This window comes from Ricinus communis, chromosome 10, assembly GCF_019578655.1.
Source record: "Ricinus communis isolate WT05 ecotype wild-type chromosome 10, ASM1957865v1, whole genome shotgun sequence".
Classification (NCBI taxonomy): Eukaryota; Viridiplantae; Streptophyta; class Magnoliopsida; order Malpighiales; family Euphorbiaceae; genus Ricinus; species Ricinus communis.
Genome location: NC_063265.1, coordinates 17,083,730 through 17,107,348, shown reverse-complemented (window position 1 = coordinate 17,107,348; position 23,619 = coordinate 17,083,730). Strand labels below are relative to the sequence as shown.

The window sequence follows — 23,619 nt, the reverse complement described above, 5'->3', positions numbered from 1 at the left end:
AAATATTTTAAGAATTTTCTAGTAAAAAATAATTAAAAGTAAGAATACTATTACATAATATACTATTATTTAATTTATATGGTGTGATAATATTTTTATTATATTTTCTTATTAATTTTAAATATTATGAGACATTCTAATAAAATTATAAATCATAAAAGGTGGATAAAAATTGAGATAAATAATAGAAAATAATAGAATTAATTAGAAAAAAAATTAAATTTCTTAAGAAATAAAAAAATAATAATTTTTTCACTAATTAAATAGCAATCGAAACTGAATAGAGAATAAATGTTAATATATGTTATTAATAATTGACTTCAAAAAAATAGTTTTTAACTTTTCAATTTATATATAGCATCATTACAAAATTTTAATATATATAAAAAAACTATAAAATTAAAAATGGTTAAAAGACATATCGATTATAATTGATTAAAAGTAAATATAATTTATTTTAAAAAATATAACTATCGATAATAAAGTAAATCGCTTTATTGTTATTAAATATTTATATTCTGTATTTAATTGTTAAACAATATTTTTGTTGAGTTCCACAATATTTTTTATTCAAATATTAAAAATTATAGATTATAGATAGATTGATAATTAATATTTAAATCGATGTGTAAATATTAAAAGATTATTAAATGTATTTTAGTAAATAAATAATTAAAAATAATGATATTAATAAAGAAATTTTTTTTAATTTTTTTATAATAATTATAAAATTGGACAGAAAAATATTAATTTCTTTTAAAGGTGAAAATACTAATTAATTATTTATAAAAGCTTGCAATGTATTTATCAAATTTAAAAAATTGTTCTCCAAGTGTGAAAAAGCCATTAAGAACTGTGGCCTTCATGCCATTCTTAAGTGCACCTCACAGTAAGGTGAGTGGAGAAGAATCTACGTAGTATTTTTCTCTACAATAAACACTACGCTGACACGTGGCGCTGTAGAGGACAGACTGATAGCAGATGCACATCCGTTGGGGTTGATTTTCTCTCTGCGACATATCAGCCACTCCCATATAGCCGGCCGTATATAAGGTACTGAACTCGCTTCATCGGACCACCACGTGACGAATTGGACAGACGTCAATATAATAGAGGGAGTAGTATCAAAATATACGCACTAGCACGTGGATAGGAATGAAGGAGGTAAAAGGACAAACCCGAAACGGGTTGAGAAAGTGGATAGTGAGGAAGCGAGCGATACGGCCCTGACTTCCTTATAGGAGTTCGGATGTGGGTCACGTGACCTATGTACTGAGGCCCTGTTTGGAGTTCTTTCTTTTTTTATCCGTTGAATTTTCTTCTCTCTCATTATTTTCTAAAGGAATGAACTGTTATAAATAAGAATAAAAAAGCAACTGGTTTTATATAATCTGATTTTCTTTTGAAAATGGTTTTATAGTTCTGTTTAGAGTTAAATAATAGTTTATTAAAACTTTTTATTTATATAGTGCATTCTTTTTGTATTCAGATATGGATAACTTGTTTTAATGTAATTAAAACCAGTTCATTTTATTAAAATAGAAAAAATTTGGGCTATGACTTATTTTTATATATATTTAATATTTTTCAGTACGGCTCAGTTTATTAATATTTTTATATATTTAGTAATTTTATTATATTTCTTAAATTTAACAGTTTTTTTTAAGTATATAGATAATAAAGATTTAAATTTAAATTTAAGATTTCAAATTTTATAAAATCCTTTTTATTAAAATTTTAAATTTTATAAACTAATCAATTATTAAAATTTAATTATCAAAATTATATAGATATCATCTATCATTATTAATAAAAATATAATAAAATCTTCCTATTTATAAAAGGAACACGTGAAATTCAGATATTTCAAACTATAATTTGCATTGGTTGATTAAATTATAAAAGGATAAAAATGAATTAGTAATATAGCATGATAATGGTATTAATCCAGTCAATCATAATGATTACAGTCTTTGTGTAAGTTTCAAAATGATGCTTATTTTTGTTTTTTTCTTACTTTTGTACAATAAAGATAAATAATGATATGAATATAAATGCAAATACAATTATTGAGATGTCATTTCCTATATTTATTCTTCTCACTCAAAATAAATGACAAATAACTGAAACTAAAATGGTAATTTTGTAAAATAACTAGTTAATCCAAGATAATTTTATCAGAGAGAAAAAAAGAAATCTTATATAATATCCATATTATGTATATTTTAAATTATCTAAATTTGTTAAATTAATTATGACTATTAAATAATAAATTTACTAATAAAATAATAAATAATTATTTTTATTAAAATAATAAAATATCAAATTATATTTGATAAAAATAAATTTTTTATTGATATGAGACAATAATTTTATCTTTATGGGAAAAGAATCATGCTTGATTAGATTTACAAAATTAGCATATTATTATTGAAAGGACCACAAATTTCTATTTTGTCAGTTATCTACTTTCTCTAAAATAATGTATTCATGACTTTCCCATTCTTAAGATTTTGTTGAATTTTATTATCACTTAATTTAATTTATAGATTAAGTTGAATTCAAAAATATCCTTTTCCTTTCCAAATATAATACCTATTTGTTTATAACGATTTAAAATTACATGTTAATTATCACAAGAGGTTAATAAATAATAGCAAAAACATATTATTCTCAAGAAGTTGTCCTTTAGTATAAATACATTATTAAGATTTGCATGTTTTAAATTCTTTTTTTTTATGATACTAATAAATGAATAAATAAATATAATGTTAATTATGTGTGATTTTATTGCTGTTTTTATTTTTTGGAAAAAGATTTAAATTCAATTTTTTATATTTTTATTTATTATTAGTTTTATAATTAATATTTTATGTTGTGTAAACTATGAAGTAATCTGCTAAATATATATAAAAAATTTAAATTAAATTTAGTCTGTTATTTTATTTATAGAGAAAGTCGTTACATAATATAATATTAATACTATTTACTATTTATATTTATAAAGATTTTAATTAGGGATAATTATTTTCTAAAATATTAATTTTAACAAATTACGTTAAAAACCTAATTAAATTTATTTCGCGGATAACAAGATAAATTAACTCCACCTAATAATTTCCAGAAACCAATTCTTGACATAATCCAGGAGCCTTCCTCAGAAAAAGAAAAAGAAAATACTGAGGAGCCTAAATATCTAAAGCCAAACAATCCTTTACATCTCTCTCTCTCTCCATGGCTTTCTAAAATCCATTTATTTTGTATAAAGAGAGAAACTTGTAACGTCATTTTGAATAAAGAGCCCTCCCTCATTCTCTTTATGCTCACTACTACTGTTCTGTTTTCTCTAAAAAAGAGTGAAAAAAGAAAAAAAAAGAAAAGTCCCGCTTCCAATTCTTGAAAACTAAAACCCTCTTTCTTTTAAAAAGACCCTTTGTTGTTTCTTTGTTTCCCTATTTTATTTTTTGGTGAAGTGAAATGGCTCATCAGTTTCCTCCAAATTTAGACGACGGAGAACACTGGCTTCCATCTGATATTTTACTGAATGAAGTAGTGTTACCCGCTAAATACAACAACAATAGTAATAACCCAAATCGCTTTTCTTGCATGGAAGATCTTGCTGCCCATTTCGCTACTCTTTCTTTACTCAAGAATCACCATTCTTTAACAAGTTTAACTCCTTCAAGACCCATTCCAAATCCATCATTATGTTCTCAGGTTATTTATTTCATTTTCAATTTTTTTTGTTTTTACATTCTTTTTCCTTTTCTGGGTAGTGAGTAGTTTTGCATGGCTGTTTTAACTAGTTGTTTTGGTTTTATTTGTTTATGGGCTTTTCTAAATACAGAGAGTTAAAATGGCGGTTCGAGACCATTTGCCAACTGGGTATCTTGGTTTTGATGGCGGTGCTGGTGAACTTAGTCAAAGGTGTTATGGGTACGCTACCGGTCCCTTTTTATCCCGGTCTGAACCGCTTTATGATTTTCAAGTCCAACCACAGCAGGTAAAAGAAGAAAACCTGTTTTTTTTTTTTTTAATGGGATGTCCTATCAAAGGTCTCCACTTTGTGGCAGCCTTAATAATAATGATCATGATGGTATTTACAGCGGTCTAGAACATTGTGTCTTGTTTTAGGTTGACAGCTACCTGGAAAAAACAAGGTCTAGGTTTTTGCAAAGGCAAAGACACTATCTTCAGGATCGGGTTTACCCATTTCAGGGAAGTGGGTTTGGTGGCGGTGGTTTGAGAGAGTCAGCAGGTACTGGTGTTTTTCATCCTCGCATTGTGAACCCCAGAATTGCTTCTTCTGGTGGTGCTGATGTTAAAAGAAAGCAAAGTGAGTTGGCTTTTATCACCATTTCTTGATAATCTTGGTGCTTTTTTTTCTTCTCTTAATATAAGTTTCTTGATATGGGTATTTCGTTCTTTCATTTGCTTTTCTTCAACTGGGGCCAAGTGTAGTACTAAAATAGTTTTCGGACAAGATATTATAAATACACCAGCAACTTTTTGTTTTTGTTTGAAGAAATTATGTATTCCAGTAGAGATTCAAGGATACTTGGGAGATGTAATTTTTGATGATATACTTTACCTTTTACATTTGTTAATGTTATTATAACTTGACTAATTACCTGTGTTTTTTTCACATTTTTCTCGCAATTTGTGTTGTTTGTCATTATCAAAGTTTGCATTTTTTTTTACTGATATGAGTTCATGAGGTTCTTTTGTCTGGATTTGGTAGTAAAACCAAAGATTGGTGGTAGTAAACTTTTTGAATGATAAAATACTGACTTAGGTTATGGTGGTTTTCAATTTTGGGATTTGATGTATAATCTTGCTCTTTCTCTAATCAAATGTTCTGTTCATGGATAGACCGAAATAAAATAAAAAAATGTGGCCTTAATATTTTATGAGGTCTATTTTATGGCATTGTCTAAAAACATAAATGGAAAAAAATTGTAAAAGTTATGTTGCTTTTTTGGTAGTTGTCAGTTGCATAATGCAGAATGCCCTGTTTGGTCACCAGGCAATTGAAAAGGGCATACATACATTAAAAATAATAAAAGGAGAAGAAAAGAGAATACAAGACCATTTGTATTAAGTGATTCTGATCATTTTATGATTATCCTGTGTTAGTTCTTTAATCCTCCCTTTTTTTTTGAATTTCTCTTTTCACTCCTGTGTACCTCCTTCATTATTATCATTTTTGCAGGTGGGAGAAGCAGACAACACCCTGAGATTGATCAGGTGACTCCACTGAGGAATTCCACCATGAGAAAGGTAGTTGTTAACAATCAGGAAGATTGCTACTATCATCTTCCTCCAGAAATGGGTTTGCCTCAAGACTGGACTTATTGAGCTCCTCTCTTCTCCAGACTCTAATTTTAGTTGTACAAGTGGTCCAAGTAAGGTGATGATAGTAATAGAATAAGACCTATAGGAGAAGACTAAATACAAGTTCATAATCTTTTAGGGTTTTGTGCAGTGGGACTAGAGAGAAAATAGTAGTTAGGTAGGGAGATAGCCGTGCTTAGAATTATGTGTCTGTCTGAGCTACCAAATTAGCTTATTATATGGTTTATGGAAATAAATAAAAGTGTTATTTTGTGTAAGTTTTTGGGTTGAAATCAATTACCAAAATGACTAGACTATTATTATATTAAAAATGGATAGAAGAATAATATTTTCTATTAAGTTTCTTGGAAGACACTTACTTTGTTTGGTTGTGGTGGTTTTTCTTTTGTGAAGCATTTAATGCTTTGTGACTGGATGTGGCAGCATACCTCAAAGCACTTTTGCCTTTTCTGTTGGTTTTTCCAGTCTTTGGTGCAAGACAAAACAGGAAAACATTTATGACCCCTCTCTGCCATAAGAAAAATACCTTTTCTTTTCTTCTTAGTTCACATGCTTTTGTACAATATCATACTACTTCTATCCCTCTGGTTGAATTTCTTCCCAAGTTCCATTTAGAATCCTATGTTATCACAGGAATCATGATTGCATGCAAAATTTATTACTTCATTTATTTCTTATTCTTTTTAATTATGTGATAGCATTTTTTAGCTCTTCGAATTTGGTGTTATTGTTGAGTATTTTGAAGACTAAATATGACCTGTTATTTGCTATATAAAATGGAAAATATTGAATATATTAGTGGGTCTAAGCACAAATTGAGGTTTCTAACTTTCATTTATTTTAGATTTGGATCTTAATTCTCCTAAAAGGGATCTAGTTTTAAATACCGTAAAATTGGTTTTTGGACTACTATGCACTAAATTAACTTTACTAGAATTCCTTTTTACAAATAGAAGGTAGATATTTTAGTCTATAACAATAAAAAGTAATATTAAGAAAATATCGAAACCCAAAAGTTATTTTTTGTGAAAAAAAAAAAGTAGAAAACTGAAAAGCTTATTATTTTACAATTGTTAGTCAAATTTATTATTTTGAAGAATGCAGTCACAAAATTTTATATTTTAACTTAATTATGTTTATTGTAAAAAAAGCATGTTAAAAAGTTTTTTTCCAGTAGGTATTTTGATATATTTTTTTCAAACTGTATGTAAAATAAAAATTAAAAATCAATCAATTTAAATTAATTAATTTACTAAGATTTGGTGAAAATTTTAGTGCATGTGTTATAATATAAAAGAAAAATCCTCAAGAATACGTACAGTTATAAAACCATATTCAAAAGAATTTGACATTAGTTTTTACTTTTTGAAATTATTTGTTGAAGTTTCCAGTCTTTGTAGCTCCTGAATCCTGAGGATGGCGACCTGGCATCCTTGCGCCCAGCAGACAACACGGCGGTGTGGTCCTCTCTAGCAACCAACTAGGGATCTGTTTGTTTTGCTAAAACTTTTCTTCATATTATTTGGTGCATCTAAAAATATTAATTAACATAAAATATCTTTTGTTAGAAAAATAAAACCATTAAGAAGTTAGGTTTCGGACTCTCACAGATTTATTAAAACGTTGATAAAAGAAGTCATGGGATAACAATTTTAGTTGATAAAACTTTGCTGAAAAATCGGTTCTGTCACGAAGCAAACCAAAATTTTTGCTAGAATTGATTAAAATTTAAAAAGAATTAATTGTTTTTTTTTTAAATTTCACATATTTAACATAACTAATTTTAAATAAAAACTAAATTTATATTAAATGAATGAGTTACAATATCAATATAACGGTGTCAAAAAAATTAAATTAGAGCATCAGATTTGATATATATTCTTATTTCCAATAATCCTTAAAAGAGTTTTCAATTTCTTATTGTTTCAATATAGTTTTGCAAAAGCTCAAAATCTCTTCACAAGCGAATTATTTTGTAAAAAAAAATATAAAAAAAAAAATCTCTACATCTCGATAAAATACTTTTTCAGATTTTAATTTAAAATAAAATAAAATAAAAAAGAGATACAGTAGTCAAAGAGAACCGGGGCCCACCAACTGAACGGCTATAAATGGACCTACCAAAAGAAATCCATATTCCTTCATAACTACTTCATATTTTGTCCCCACCTGCAGCTCACAAAAACAAATGGTTAAAACACAAGATCATCATCTCTCCTTCTCACATTCTCTGTAATCAAAATTCAATCCACCATAGAGAAAAAGAAATGGGAGTACCACAGACGATGATAGCGCTGCAAGAAAGAGCAGCATTCATGAAAGAATCATTACAAAAGAGCCAAACAATAACCGACAGCATGGTATCCATTCTCGGTTCTTTCGATCAACGTCTCTCCGCTCTCGAAACCGCCATGCGTCCTACTCAGGTTTATTATTTAATATCAATTGAAAATTGCCTGATTGTATCATATTAAATCAATTAACGCTGAATGACAAACGATGTTCTTTATTTGTAGATAAGAACACATTCCATTAGGAGAGCACATGAAAATATTGATAAGTCCCTGAAAGCTGCTGAGGTTATTTTGGCTCAATTCGACCTCACCCGAAAGGTTGTTTATTTTTCCATTTGTTCTGATTAAAATTTTGAGAAAATCCAAGCAGACATGTTTTCTAATTGATTTTAATTGTTTAGGCGGAGGCTAAGATATTGAGAGGACCACATGAGGATTTAGAGAGCTATTTAGAAGCAATTGATCAGCTGAGAAGCAATGTGAAGTTTTTTAGCAGCAATAAAAACTTTAAGAGTAGTGATGGTGTGCTTAATCATGCTAATCAATTGCTTGCTAAAGCTATTTCTAAGTTAGAAGATGAATTTAGACAGCTACTAACCAACTACAGGTTGGTCTATTTCAATTTAGTAACAATGTGACTTTTTTTTTTTATTTATTCATTTCTTTTTTAATAACAATTTTGGAATGCAGTAAGCCTGTGGAACCTGATCGTCTATTTGAATGCCTTCCGAATGCATTACGACCATCAGCAGGAGCAACAGGATCACCTAAGCTACATGGTGATACTACTAATAATAATGCAAAGAGTCCTACTAAGAGCTTGGAAGCTGCTATTTACACTATTCCAACTCTTATTCCACCTAGGGTTCTTCCTTTATTGCATGATTTAGCTCAACAAATGGTTCTAGCTGGCCACCAACAGCAACTCTTTAGAATTTACAGGTGTTTTTTTTTTTTTCTTTGTTGCCATCATCTTATCTAATAGTAATACAAGTCATGTTCGATCTTACAAGTTCTTTTGTGTTTGCAAAATATATAACGGAACATGCCTTCTTATGTTCCCTTCTCTAATTGTCTTTTAGGCCTAGTTTAGACTTTCCAAACTCAGTACTATTAGAATAAGTTGGAAGCATGAAATACATGAAAAAGAATCTGCAATGCAAATGTGAATAACTAATATTTGAGTTGAAGGCAACAAAGTTGGAAACAATTTCGTAGTTGGTGATTCTTTAATGGATAAAATTTCATTAGTGTTGAGTTGTGATAACCTTCAATGCAATTGATGAAGTTGTTTATGCATATAATTTAGGAAGATCCCCTCTGGATTTGTGCTTCATTTGGTGGAAATAGTTTAATGCAAAACCTTAAAAGCAAAGTGGATTTTTAGCTTTTCACAAAGTCTATCAGATATGATCTTGTAAATTACAGAAAGCAGAGTATGCTGGTTTTATGAAAGGATGACAAGAAAAATCTCATTATGGTCTTTATGTTCGTGTGTAATTTATTTTCCTTGTACTTGGGAAAGATTTAATGGCCAATCGTGCTGCTTATAAATGCTAGGGACACTCGGGCTTCAGTTTTAGAACAGAGCATCAGGAAATTGGGTGTTGAAAGGCTCAGCAAAGATGATGTTCAGAAAATGCAATGGGAGGTTCTGGAGGCCAAGATTGGGAATTGGATACATTATATGCGGATTGCTGTTAGTATTTAAATGAAATGGGATACTTTTCTTTCTTTGTGTATGCGTGTATATTCTATCTTCTTTCTTTTGATTTCTCAACTAAGTTTTAATGCTTGGAACAGGTGAAGCTTCTATTTGCCGGAGAAAAGAAAATTTGTGACCAAATTCTTGACGGTGTCGATTCTCTCAGGGATCAATGTTTTTCTGAAGTCACTGTAAACAGTGTATCTGTGCTTCTTAGTTTTGGAGAGGCTATAGCAAAAAGCAAGAGATCGCCCGAGAAGTTGTTTGTTTTATTGGACATGTATGAGATAATGAGGGAACTTCACTCTGAGGTATGATAAATATTATTAATTCTGCAGAAGTTCTTATTACTAAAATCATCTGGCACGTCCTTACTTTGTTGCTTTTGATATATGAATGAGACATTATTTGAACTATTCATGGGATTGGGGATGGGAGGTAGGAAAGATAAAAGTAATTCTTCTGTAAGTTAAGAGTTCTGAAACATTTGTAATCTTTAGAATGGAGCCTCAGCTGTGCTTCCCTCAGTTGATTTGGTCTATAATTGTTGAATTTTATTATAGTTCAATTATTATTATAATTTTTTTTTTCCTGGAGTGCAGATTGAATTACTTTTTGGTAGTAAAGCTTGCACTGAAATGCGGGAAGCTGCAACGAGTTTGACAAAGCGGCTAGCTCAGACAGCTCAAGAGACTTTTGGTGATTTTGAAGAAGCAGTTGAAAAAGATGCTACCAAAACTGCTGTTCTTGATGGAACTGTCCATCCTTTGACCAGCTATGTGATAAATTACGTGAAGTTTCTGTTTGAGTAAGTAATAATTTTGGGTTTTCCTTCTTTTTTGAGGATAGAAGCTTTATGAAATTATATGTGGTTCTGAATCTCACTTTCATAAGCTCTGACTAGTTTGCTGAGATAATAGGCCGAGTATTTCATAGTATTAGTTTGTTTGTTACTACTATGATATGATGGTGTCTCTCTATTGCTAAATTGAAGGTTTGATTACTGCTTTTAAGTAGCATTGTGTTATGCTTTAATTGTCTGCCAACTTATCTGAACTTTGTTCAATCCCAACTACTTTATGTTCTTAAGTTTGGATAACTGGAATTTCCTTTCAATGCTCATGCTCCTCTACCTTCCTTGATTCTATTGCAGTTTCTTCTCTCTTTAAAAACATGCATCTGATTACTTTTCCTTCAATACACAGTTACCAATCCACATTGAAGCAACTCTTTCAAGAGTTTGATGCAAGTGATCCAGATGATCAGTTAGCATCTGTAACTACAAGGATTATGATGGCTCTTCAAAATAACTTAGATGGAAAATCCAAGCAGTATAAAGACCCTGCACTCACTCAATTATTTCTTATGAACAACATTCACTATATTGTGAGATCTGTGAGGAGGTTTGTTGCAAATTTAGTGTGTTATTTTGAAGACTTGTGCTCTATTCTTGCTAATTTCAACTTCTATTACGTTGACTACAGGTCAGAAGCAAAGGATTTGTTGGGAGATGACTGGGTGCAAATACACCGGAGGATTGTACAACAGCATGCTAATCAGTATAAGAGAGTTTCTTGGGCAAAGGTGATCTTCCATGACCTGTACTTTCTACACCATTCTTTTTAATTTTTCCCGGTGATGAGGATGCTTGAAATTATTTCTTCAATGTGCCATTGTTTTCCTTTTAAATCTTTGTCTAGTGGTGAGAAATCAGGATTACTCTTACAAATTTTAGTTTGTGCCCAAGTATAAACCATTATCAATTCTTTCCAAGAATTTGGATTACTGTCACACGGAGCAATAAACTTGCTACATGCTCTGCCAGTGGTTTACAGCCTATGTTGACATATGGAAGGTTCACAGTAGCCCTTGCTTGTAGACATTTTCATATTCTTGAAAAGTTTGGTAACCGTTAAAGATCCATGGCTAATCTAAAATGGAATGGCCTAGACTCCAGAATGTAATATCTGTTTCTTATTTGCTTAATCATTATTTAAGACAAACTAAAGGTGTCCTAATGCTTGAGGTTTCTAGCATTGTGGCCTTGGAGAGATCAGATGTACATTCTGAAACTCACTTCCAATTGGATGGTTCAGGGCTGCACTTGCTTAGGATTGCCAATTTTGTTTTGTTGCATTTGGTAGCAGTCATCCAAATTTTGATTTGATTATTCACTCTTTACATTTTTCTTTTGTTAGATCAGTTACAGATCATACTGAATCGGATTGCATCTTATAAGTGCAGATTCTGCAGTGTCTGTCTGTTCAAGGCATGGGTCCTTCAGGTAGTAGCGGTGGAATGATGGATGGTGGCAGTACTGCCAGCAACATCTCAAGAGCAGCGGTAAAAGATAGGTTCAAGACTTTCAATGTGCAATTTGAGGAGATCCATCAAAGACAATCTCAGTGGACAGTACCTGACAGCGAATTGCGTGAATCTTTGAGGCTGGCTGTTGCTGAAGTCCTCTTGCCTGCGTACAGATCCTTCTTGAAACGCTTTGGGTACACTTTCTCATCCTTGTATCCCAGTCTTGTTTTTGCTTCTTCTTTCTTATGCTGATACATGTCTAACATGTCACAGGCCTATGATTGAGGGTGGCAAAAACCCTCAAAAGTACATCAGATACTCTCCTGAGGATCTTGATAGAATGATGAATGAATTCTTTGAGGGTAAGACATGGAATGAACCAAAACGATAAACACCTGAAGAATCTGTAATATATTATAATAAATTATATATATATATTTTTTTAACTGGCAACTAGAGTTCAATGTATAAATACAACGGTTCAATAATTATTAATTTTGGAAATTCTGTTTCTTTTTGCTCATCTCTTTGGGTCCCTTTTCGATTCCACTTTACTTGAGAATGTTAATAAACTCAAAGCCTGAGTTTATCTTGTTAAAGCAACAGTTTCGTCTTTTCACCAAATCATTGGATGTATAAAATGTAGCCGAGTACTTCAATAAAAATGAGAGCTATCAATATTTCAAGTTTAATAACTAATTTATAGATGTAATTCGTCCCAAAAATAATATTCATATTACATATTGGAGTATGAACTATGGACCTTAATTACAGCTCCATCAAGCATGTAAAATTCAATCCTTATTGAATATGGAATCCTATGAACCAATTGAGTCTATATAATACTAATTCATCTCAAAAATATCAAAAGTCATAATTTTCTTTATCAGCTAAAATGATTAACTGTTGATTTTTATTTTGACATGTGTATTTATCATACAATCAAATTAATTTTTAAAATTTTTTACAATTGTAAAAAATTTAAAACAAATAAATCAACACTAAAAGAAATACAAAAAAGATAAAAAAAAAATAAAATAAAAAAGCAAAACTATATATTGAGCACTCTGTATGCCTAAAAGAGTGGTGGACAGAGCTTGCAAAATTATATATTCAACACACACATTTTGATTATAAAGAATTATTCTAAAGTTGGAATTATGTAAAATTTCGCCATAAAATGAGAATAATTTTTTTTTATTTAAAAAGACCTTAAATTAAGAAAAATTCCGTCTAGCTGTAAAAGAAAATCCACCAGGTAGTCAGGACACCTGCTCCCCTTCCCGGTGATATGCAAGAACACCACTTCCCAAGCATGATGAACTAACCTCCTAATATCCTTCGCCAGCATAGAATTCTTAATAATAGTATCAGCAGCAGCTCAATCATCCCTTTATTATTAGCTTCCACTATAACGTCCCATATGCCAAGCAAGTCTGAAGCCATGCAGAACACCAAAACTCAACCATCATCACTCTACACATATCAAATATTAGCAACAGAACCACCCACCCATTCTCCGTTAGATTTCCGAACTAAACCCCCAGCTGAAGCCTGTCCGATGCGCCAACGAAAGGGCTCCAAATGTCATAGATTATCGATAATAATTTAGCAAATCTATCAGCACAAACCTTTCGTTACTTTGCTATAAAGATAAGAAATTAAGGATAAAAAAATACTATTAGTGAATTTGATATGTTTTATTTCAATGGTTTAAAATTAATATATAATATAATATATTATATCATATATATAATTTGAAACAGTTTAAAACGGGAGATGTCGAAATTATCCGATATCGAAATATCTCATTCCAATAACAACTAAAACGAAATTCATAACTTTAGTCAAAATATCCAATCAAAAACTACCAAAATGATGAAATTGCATACTGTATATGTAAATTTTTTATATTTTTAATTCATTTGATAATGTGGCATATATCTAATAAAATTACAAACCAAATATTTTTATATGCGGCAATAACCGACTCTCTTTATATATAGTAGCACGACACAACTTCGAGAAGAAGAGCGAATCAAACACTAAGATGAAGTATGTCAAAGTCGATAAAAATATAAAATAAGAAACTAAGAAAGGAAAAATCCTTTTTATTGTTACTGCTCTTCCATTTTTCATTTACTAAGAAGAAAAAGAACAACTATTTCGTTTTGTACTCAGACATTATTCTCTTGTTTCATATGAGTCATAGAAAACAATATGAGATGATGAGAGAATACAGATTGGTCTTATAGTTTTGAGTCTTTTCATAAATGCTTAAAAAACATCAAATATTTACAAAAATATCTGTAAAAATTGTTGACATAAAAAGTACCTCAAAACATAATTTGTTTTATTTACAAAGATACACAGATTTAGTTTTCTCAAAGGAAACCAAGAACAAAAAACAAAAACAACCAAAATTAAGTATAAAATGTAAGATTCTCATATTAAATACTGAAAATTAGTTGTAAAAATCAATTAACTCAAGAAGCCGACAACATTGATTTCAAAAGTGATTCAATATCAACATTATTGACAGAAAAGAAATATAAAAAATATAGGTAAACTTTATATCTAAATAATCTCTAGACTCAAACGCTATAGATTTAGTTTTTGTAAAATATTATTGCGTTTTGATTGATTTTGAGATACAATTGATGAATAAATATAAATTTAGATATTATTTTACTAATTTAAGAATTTAGAGATATGCTTTTAATATCACATCTAAAAGAAAAAAATCGCAACAAAGTGAAGAAAAGTATATGTTTGGTATAACTTTAAGAAAATTTGAATCTAAATCACATTACCTTTTATAAAATATTGTTGCATTTTTGTTAATTTCATGATATTAGTTATGAATAAATAAATAAATCTAAAAGTTATTTTGCTAATTTAAAGATTTTGAGATGTGTTAAGAATATCAAATCTAAAAAAGTGGACAAATCGTTACAAGGTGAAAAGAAATTATATGTTGAGTATATATTGAAGAAAAAAAATATGATATATTTTTAATAGAAACTAAATAAAATATATATTAATCTTTAATTATATGTATGTTTAAATATTAATGACATGAAATATCAATTTTTTTCAATATTAAAATTTTAAATGAATAATTTAGTTAATATTTACTGTATATGCAAAGATTTTATAAAAAGCTAAAAAGAACGTGAATAAAAACATTTAAAAAATATAGAAAAAAACAAATAACAACAAAACGTATATGTTAGGTATTTCAAACTTTTTCAAATAAAACATAATGCAAACTAAATAAAATTCAATAACAAAATATATATGTTTTTCAAATAATAGTATATCTTAAGTATCTAAAGTTTTTAAAATGAAAAAGAATGTAACGTTCAATAACAAAAGGTATATGTTTACTAAAATATGGTATACATTAGATACTTGTAAAGTATTTAAAATTAATTTTCACTTTACGCAGAAAATTGCATTTTATTTCCTGTATATACCTTTCTCTCTTTATTTTTCTCTTTTCTCGTTGTCATTTCTCTATCTTATCTTATTTCTCGTTTGGCTATCTTAGCCTCTAAAACTCCTACCATCAAGTCTTCCCGACGTCGCCAGTTTCCTTCCGTCTTTTGTTTCACCGAAAATAGCCTAGATTTAGTGAATCGACGATGCAGAGATTCAACCCTTCTTTATCTCTCGCTACCACCGTTCGTTTAGCTATTTGCCAGCCTATTTTTCATCCCTAAATCTTTTTGGGAAACCACGGTAGCACTTGCCGTTGTTGTTTGATCTAAGAACCAACGAAGAAAATGAAGAAAGATGGTTAAAAACTAAAAAAAAAGTAAAAATGGAATAAACAAAACATAATCGGATTAAAAACAACACTAGGTAAATTTGAAAATGAAAACAGAATTTTGTCTATAATTTTTGCACGAGGCATATGTTGTTGCCAAGCAATACACTGACGTAAATTAAGATTGTTTAGAAAGCCTATAAAGGGTCCAAGTCCAATAAACCTATCCATTACAAAATAAAGCCCAAATGGCAGAAGGACTAGACAAGACAACTTCTAAAATTGAACAATTCAAGATGGGCACATGGTTCTATTGTCAGCCTTGTGAATTTTGGTAACTACTAACTTCCGCAAAGGTAGTTGCTATTGCTACTCCATAGTCCCTTCCTTCCAAGAAAAGTATTTATCTCACCCATCTCTACTTGTCATATGGAAGCAACTTTACATATGCCATTATTACCTCTTTGCTTTTAAAAAAAAATTAAATTTGAAAACAAGCATGATGAGCTGAGATCTTAAATCTTCTCTTTATACAAATTATAACCCATTATTATTCCAGATACTAGAGGCAATTCAATACCCTGATTTTTATTACTTAGTAAAGACCATTGGATTCATTGACTTATTATGGTCAAAATGATTAAATACCATCAACCAGCCAAGACAACAAGACAACCTATTCCATTCATCTACTTGTCTCTAAATTTAGCATCCGACAAATAACTTTTTCTTTTTTCTCAATTGTCTCAAATCTATAGCTAATTCACTAGCCTTTACCTGTCTTTTCCCAACCCTTTTTTCTTTTTCCTTTTCCATCTTTCCTTTCTGTTAATTCTTCTTCTTTTCCAAACAAAGAAACAAAATCTCTCTCTCTCTCTTTTTGTCGGGTTATTGAGAGAGAGAGATCATCATCATCATTCATCACCAAGCAATATGGCTTCGTCACAATCTGATGATTATACTCATGATCATCACCAACCCAAGAAAGAACCAGGTCAATCCTCCTCCGACGGCAGTGACTCTCCGCCGCCTGGTGGTCCATCTCGAGCAACGGGTTATCCTCCACCAATGGGGTATGCACCTCCTATGATGTATCCACCACCAGGGCAATATCCATACCCTCCTCCAGCTGGGCAACCAGTAGGGTACCCTAACTACAACAATGGATACAACAACAACTACCCTTATGCACAAGCACCACCAACCGCCTATTACAACACTCAAATGTATCAAACACAACCAGAATGTCGGATCAATGGTTTTCTACGTGGAATTATTGGAGGGTTAGTTTTCTTGCTTATCCTTACATGTGCAATCAGCATATTCATGTGGATAATCTTGCGTCCTGTAATTCCTGTTTTCCATGTTAACAACTTATCTGTCTCAAACTTTAACCTATCATCAAGCCCTACTTTTCACGCTAACTGGGATGCTAACATAACAGTTGGGAACCCTAATACGAAACTTAAAGTATATTTTGATCAGATAGAGGTATTCATATACTATAACGAAGATGATCTTCTTGCAACATCTTTCTCCAATCCATTTTTCTTGGAGACGGGGGGAAATAGTGTAGTGCAGGCGAAATTAGAGGCGAATAATGCTGATCGGAAACAGGCAGGTGTAGGGAGTTGGGTGGTGGATAAGATGGCTAAAGATAAAAGCACTACAGGAAATGTAACATTTGATATAAGGATGGCTCTTTGGAGTACGTTTAAATCAGGATCATGGTGGGCAAGGCATGTTACTATAAGAGTTTATTGTGAAGACTTGGTGGTTTCTTTTATGGGTAATTCAGGTACTGCAAATTTTGCCAATGGCAAGTCTAAAGATTGCTTAGTTTTTGCTTAGTATAATTACCTTTTAATTCATCAGGCTGATTTATTTTAGTAGAGCATCCATAAAACTTTTTTCTTTTAATCTTTTTCTTGTGATGTTATAGTGTGGGGAGTCCTTAATGAACCCCCTAATGAAAAAACATTTGAGGTCCATGTGTCATGCCAAGATAGGAACCTTTTTTGCCCAGTGAACCCTTTTCTTTTTAGTAAATGTTATTTGTAATGGATTGTATTCTTAATGGTTATCACTAAAGTTTGCATATAGTATTTATATTAATTTATTTTTTTCGAAGTGCAAAATACTTAAAAATAAAAGTAAAAGTAGTTTATTTATATATATACACAATATATCTTGATAATGTGTTTTTACACATTAGACTTTCTCAAGCACCTCGGTATTAGAATCATGCCTTTTTTTTTTTTTTTCTTTCTAGCTCGAGTCTAAACTTAAAAAGACCTGAGTAATGTCTCGAGGGATCTAAAGATATGATTTTTCTAAGGCTCGGCTCGAAAATAATTAATAAGCTGCTTATGAAAATTATGAAGTAATTTTTATTTGGTGAGAGGAGGTTTAAAAATTGCATCAAACTAAACATGGGCTTAGGCCCAAATTTCTCAACCGATATCAATCTCGTATTTTGCACAAGTTTACCATCAGAGAATTTCATGGCGTAAAATGGGCTTCCGCCAGACTAGCTAACCATAGCTGATTAGCATTAATAGTTCTATTTTTCTCAAAAATAAATTTATTATTACAATTAACTATCCAAATCCTTCCCTTATTAACAATATCGTATTAATTTCTAAAAAATAATTTACAATATAGTATAAAGTACCATGATGTAAAGTTGAATTTGTTATATATGTTATAAAAAAATATTCTATAAAATAAGATTTCTATTAATTTTTTTAATCTTTAAATATAAAATAGAAAGTTGATTTGATATTTTATATTTGGAGATTTAAATTATATTAAAAATACACAGATTTAAATAATTTCTTTTACTTTTATATTTAAACATTTCTTAAAATTCTTATTTATAAATAATGCTATTCAGATACTGCATTGTGACATGTGATTATAGCCTTATTATCTGTAAATCATGTTGGAAACCAGTAAGAATTCTTTTTATTTTGAGGTTTTATACCCTTGAACAATGTGGAATTCCCTGGTTCATAAAGCTGCAATTTTACAATTTTCAAGAAAATGGCCATACATTGTTCTCCCTCTTATCCATTTGCGTTCTTTGCATCGATGTACTAGCGCACATTACTCAACTGGATGCCCCCCGTTACAGGACAAGCCAAGAAGAAATGGTATTTTCTTGGTTGGTTAACTCAGTCTTGGCTATGGGTGCGTGGGTCGCATTTGTGTCAAATTGCCTTATTCATGTGATACGATTAGAGTCAACAAAAACACTATCCATTTAGTAATCGTGTTAATTTATTTCAACCCTAACATAATATGAGTTTTTAATGAATGACACGAACACAACATGTATATATGATTTATAAACAGACTTCCTGCATCTCATATCAAGCTCACTGTGAAATTTTCTGGTGTTCAAAGATTCAAGGTTGTTTGGGAGTTCAGTTTATTAGATTCTAATCCATACTTCTCAATTCTATCCTCACTTTTTTTTAAGGTTTCGCATATTTGGTCCCGAATTAATTGATTAATGTGCCGGTTAGGTGGATGAATGAAATATAGATATTAATAAAATTTGAATTTCAATTCAGTTAATATCAAAATAATTAAAACTAATTATTTTTTTAATTGATTCAACGTTAGCTCTTATTTATTGTTTTTATTTCTGATACTATATTAGAAACTTAACATCCAAATATTAATTCTTATAAATTGTGATATTAGAAGCTGAACGTCCAGAAACAAAAAATTAAAAAAATCCGGCAATAAGAAATTAGCAACTAAGAGTAGGCAGCAGCAACTCTGGTGAGTAGTGGGATCCTGTCTTGGCTTGCCTAACCTAATTGATCTGGCTTGTTAGTTCTTCTAAATCCATATTTAAATTAAACATTATAAGATTCCCATCACCGGTCCGAGGGACCGCATCAACATCCACTCAGATGGACAAATGATTAAGACTTTGTTGGGTCTTTTATTTATTTATTTATTTTAATTTTGGTCTGTGTGCGTATGTGAGAGGTTTAACACTAAATTTCTTTGTTGTTTTTTGACCATTTGATTCTACTACGATGAGTGTTTGTTAGGAAACTTCCAACTCTTTCTAAGTGGATTTCAATATATAGTACACCAATAATTATGCAAATTGGAACCAAAAGACATTAGAAGAAACTACACGAAACAGCCCCTGATTCCAGAATATCCTGGAAAAGTTTAAAATCATGAGAACACAGCAACCCGACTGCAAATTTAAATGTTTTTTTGTCTTTTGAATAAATATAAATGTTTCTAATTAAATTTCGTTTTCCAATTGGAAGGAAATAATTATAAGTTATCTTAAACAAAATTCTACCTGTGATACAAAAGTAGCATCATCCCTATAGTCCAAACGGGGCCTACGAAGCTCATGGTTCAAAGTTTTCTGTAGGGAAATGCACACCAACCATGTTCACACATGAAAGAGTTAACAAGGAATAAAAGAGAGAGAGAGAGAGAGAGAGAGAGAGAGATGGGAAGTCTGCCATGACTTCTACTTCAAATCTAATAAGTGATGGGGTCTTAAAACATGTTTGGGGGAGAAAATGTCATTCGAAGGACAAGTAATCATAAAATCTTATGGCCAAAAGACACAAGCAAAGTGTGTACAATGAGAGAATACGAGACTTGAGAAAAGGCAAAAAAATAAATATGGGTTGGCTAGAGAGAGACCGTTGCACATGCTTTATGTCTATAATTTCTTTGTCTATTTCACAAATTCTAAGTCTATTGGCCCATGCAAGAAGCCAAGAATAAAATGTAGTCACCTACAATTTCTCTTATTTTCTCCTTTAGCTCAGGGAAAGTTTATGGTAAAAGGAGAAGAAAATTATCTTATTCTTTTATATATTTTTTTTCTTAAAAACTCTCATAAATTTTCAGCCGTCTAAGAAAAAAATTTAAATAAAAAAAATTTAAATAGATAATACCTATTTTATCATTCATAGACATAATCAGCGAAAATAAATAATTATGTAACTCCATTTTATTAAGTATGTTTGTAAATAATTTAGTAAAATTTATATAAATAAATTTTTTTAATATCTCATTAGCTACTTTTCCATTTATATAATCAAAAGGATAATGAGACATCCAATGATTCTACATCTCTCCTACTACACACCACTATTCTGCCTCACTTTATTAAATTTAAGGGTCAAGAAGTTATCAAATCAAAGCATGACATAAGAATTTTATTACTTTCACTTAGATTTAAGAACCCTAATAGTAAATAAATAAACAAAAATAAATAATTCCTCAAAATTCCTTTCTTTAATCTTCAATCTTTTCTTAAACTTTTCTAGTTTGGAGTTTTCTGCCATGAGAATTCCCCACCGATCAAGTGTTCTCTCTTCCCTTCCCCACATTACATGGCCCTTTATTCTTCAATGGCCTTTTTGGTTTATTTTCTTGTCTATTTCACTAGTCAAGTAGCCATTGTAGACAAACAAAGCTAAGCTAAGGTCATGCCATACCCTACAACTAGTCAAGAACCTGAAAATCAAAGCAAGTGTATTCCACGCACAAATCAAGTGCTTACACTAGTGTCAACATTGTCTAGAAAACTTCGAAAATTTATAATGAAGGGGCTGGTGAAAATGGGGCATAAATTAATTTAATGTAGTTTGTTATTGTAAAATTTAGAGGTTCGAAGAAGATATGGTGCAGGGACTTTTACAAGAGGAACAATAAGTAATGAAGTGGGGATAGGAATCATCTTAAATGTCAGTGCAAGAAAGTAAAAAAGTGTTCCCTTTCTCTTTCTGTAAGAGATTCTAACCTTAGGGACAAATGAGATCACCCCACCAAATCTAAATGAATATAGAAGGAATGTCCTTCCCTTCTTTCTTCTCTTTTATTCTTCTTAACCTTTTCTTTTTCTTTTCTTAGAATCAATAATTTATTTTATTTTATTTTTTAATTTTTGGATAGGGCTCTTTTGCAGTTGCCATGTACTATTTACTCAAAGAGGATTCTTTTCCATCTATATCTGACACAAAAAGAAACAACAAAATTCGGGTATTTTGCCATCTTTTTTAAATAAAAAAAATTTAGTTTTTTTCTTTCAAATTCCAAATATCTATTTTGGAAACATAAGTTGTAAAAACTAGAACAATCACTTTTTTTTTCAATGGTTTTCCTTTGAAATCTATTTTATCTTAAAAATTAAAAGGACTAAGTTTTTATTTTATTTTGAAACCTAAAGAATAAGGATAAAAAAATCAGACGAAAAATTAATACCAAACAAGTCCTCAATTTGTATGAAGAAATAAAATAAAACATCAAATTTATTCACAATACCTTGACGCTTATATTTTGAACTTTTTCTATTATATTTAGTTGGTTTGAGTTCTTCCCTTTTCTTTTTGTTATTTTGAATTTTTCTTAATTTTTCATATAAGGAATATGTATATTTCTTTCATTAATAAAAATAATAATAATGACTTCTATTTATCATAGGACTTGTACCATAAAATGCACAACAAGAATTTCTACATTTAGTGACGGATATTAGCGACAAGATAACAGCATATTAGTGACATGGTGTGTAGATATCAATTTGGTGACAACTTAGTGACGACTTAAGGACGATTATTTAGCGACGAAAATTATGCCGTCACTGGAGATGGAGCCAAATTTTGGTGCATAATTTGGCAACGACTCTGCGACAAAGTATAACGATGAAGGGCGTGTTGTCGCTAAGATATTAGTGCTAAACTGGCACAAAAGTTTGGCGCGCCCCTCCTTTTAGTTAGCGACGGAGCCGTCGCTAAGCTAGTAGAGATAGCGACGATCTTTCTACCCGTCATTATAAGCAGCAAATAATGACAATTGTTGCCGTCACTAACAATATCTTAGAATTCTTAATTGCCACCTTATAAGATAGTGACGGCTGGCGATCGTCACTAATCCTAAATGACCATGTTTTCCGTTATGCTAACTTTTAGCGACCGATAGCTTCCGTCGGAAATTATGTTTAACGAAACGTTGGCATTTTGTTATGGTTTTTGTTAAAACCTAAAATTTAGTGACGGATAGCACCCATCGCTAAGTTTAAAGATTTTAAAACAGCACAACCTCAGCCCTTTCTCTCTTTTCTCTCTTCCTCCCTCTCTCCCTCTTCTGTGGCCATCCTCATCCTCCTATTCTCCCTCCCCTAGGGCCGACGCCCTCGCCTGGGTAGGTTTTTTCCTTATTTTTTAAAATTATTTTTGCGTTCAGCATTGCTGCTATCCCAGCTCCGCTGCCGCTTTCCCAGCCCCTCCGTCGCCAGCGTCCTCTCCTCTTTCTCCAGTGAGAGATAAGCTTTAATTTTTTCTATTAAATCGTTATATTTTTTTATTATTTTAATTATGTAATTTTAGTTAAATTTTAATTATTTAATTGTAAAGTTAAAAATGAAATATAAAAAAATTATATTAATCTCTGTATAATTTAATTTAAATATTAGATCAAAAATATTAGGTGAAGGTAAATTTTTAATTTTATGTTTATATTAATATTATATTTTATTAGTTTTAATTATAATTTTTTAGTTTTAATTTTTTTATATACAAATGTATTTATTTATTTTTTTCGGATTTTTTCGATAAAAGATGAGTACGAAAATTAGCAAGCATTATGTATATTCATTTTTTTTAATTTATCCAATAAGTTAATAAATAAATTAGTATGCTCAATTGAAATTTTTTTATTGTGTTTGTGGCTATATAATTAAAGTTTATATGTATGTTTAACTAGTGATGGACATGTTAAATTTATTATGTTTATGTATTGTGTTTGTTACTATATTTGGAATATTTTTTACTTAGAAATTGGACCCATTTACAGGGATATATCCATATTATAGGGGAGATTTTATCAAAATTTTGGTAGAACTTTAAGGGTAAAAGAATATTTCAAAAATTAAAAATTAAAGTTTGTATAAGACTATAATTAATAACTAACTTAGTAATTTTTTCTTTTTTTTTAGAAAAATTCTTTTAAATCTTTTTTTTATTTCTGACAAATGAAAATTATAGCTAGCTTTAGTTACAGAACCACTAGCTATGCAAGTCGTCTTCTCTGGCTTTGCTTTTTTTTTTTTTTAATTATTGATTAATGTCCTTTACGATTGCATTTTTCACAAAATTATAAATATAAATCATTTGAGAACATCACCATAA

General features: G+C 30.3%; 3 protein-coding genes across 4 annotated transcripts; all 3 read left to right on the top strand.

Moving 5' to 3' along the window:
* The first annotated feature begins 3,175 nt into the window (after window positions 1-3,175).
* Window positions 3,176-5,709, top strand: LOC8275750. The gene is made up of 4 exons (XM_002532498.3): window positions 3,176-3,717; window positions 3,848-4,003; window positions 4,135-4,336; window positions 5,213-5,709. Exons 1-4 carry the CDS (start codon window positions 3,478-3,480, stop codon window positions 5,356-5,358), a joined length of 744 nt encoding a protein of 247 aa, XP_002532544.1. The 5' UTR covers window positions 3,176-3,477; the 3' UTR covers window positions 5,359-5,709.
* A 1,523-nt stretch (window positions 5,710-7,232) lies between these two features.
* Window positions 7,233-12,184, top strand: LOC8275749 (exocyst complex component EXO70A1). 2 transcript variants are annotated; one of them, XM_048380166.1, is made up of 11 exons: window positions 7,233-7,781; window positions 7,872-7,967; window positions 8,051-8,256; window positions 8,340-8,591; window positions 9,210-9,348; window positions 9,453-9,665; window positions 9,957-10,162; window positions 10,560-10,757; window positions 10,839-10,938; window positions 11,599-11,855; window positions 11,935-12,184. In XM_048380166.1, the coding sequence occupies exons 1-11, from the start codon at window positions 7,623-7,625 to the stop codon at window positions 12,050-12,052; spliced, it is 1,944 nt and encodes a 647-aa protein (XP_048236123.1). In that variant the 5' UTR covers window positions 7,233-7,622; the 3' UTR covers window positions 12,053-12,184. The 2 variants fall into 2 exon arrangements, with proteins under 2 accessions (XP_048236123.1, XP_048236124.1); XM_048380167.1 differs by lacking the exon at window positions 11,935-12,184 and having other exon boundaries at window positions 11,553-11,654.
* A 4,055-nt stretch (window positions 12,185-16,239) lies between these two features.
* On the top strand, window positions 16,240-17,971 carry LOC8275747 (NDR1/HIN1-like protein 10). The gene has a single exon (XM_002532496.4). The coding sequence runs from the start codon at window positions 16,367-16,369 to the stop codon at window positions 17,282-17,284; it is 918 nt and encodes a 305-aa protein (XP_002532542.1). The 5' UTR covers window positions 16,240-16,366; the 3' UTR covers window positions 17,285-17,971.
* The last annotated feature ends 5,648 nt before the right edge of the window (window positions 17,972-23,619 follow it).

Bases quoted from the DNA above. Each gene is read 5' to 3' on its own strand.
- LOC8275749 (XM_048380166.1), top strand. From the start codon at position 7,623: ATGGGAGTACCACAGACGATGATAGCGCTGCAAGAAAGAGCAGCATTC. The intron at 7,782-7,871 runs GTTTATTATTTA...CTTTATTTGTAG, and splicing joins CCGCCATGCGTCCTACTCAG to ATAAGAACACATTCCATTAG. The intron at 9,666-9,956 runs GTATGATAAATA...CCTGGAGTGCAG, and splicing joins TGAGGGAACTTCACTCTGAG to ATTGAATTACTTTTTGGTAG.
- LOC8275750 (XM_002532498.3), top strand. From the start codon at position 3,478: ATGGCTCATCAGTTTCCTCCAAATTTAGACGACGGAGAACACTGGCTT. The intron at 3,718-3,847 runs GTTATTTATTTC...TTCTAAATACAG, and splicing joins ATCCATCATTATGTTCTCAG to AGAGTTAAAATGGCGGTTCG. The intron at 4,004-4,134 runs GTAAAAGAAGAA...GTCTTGTTTTAG, and splicing joins TTCAAGTCCAACCACAGCAG to GTTGACAGCTACCTGGAAAA.
- LOC8275747 (XM_002532496.4), top strand. From the start codon at position 16,367: ATGGCTTCGTCACAATCTGATGATTATACTCATGATCATCACCAACCC.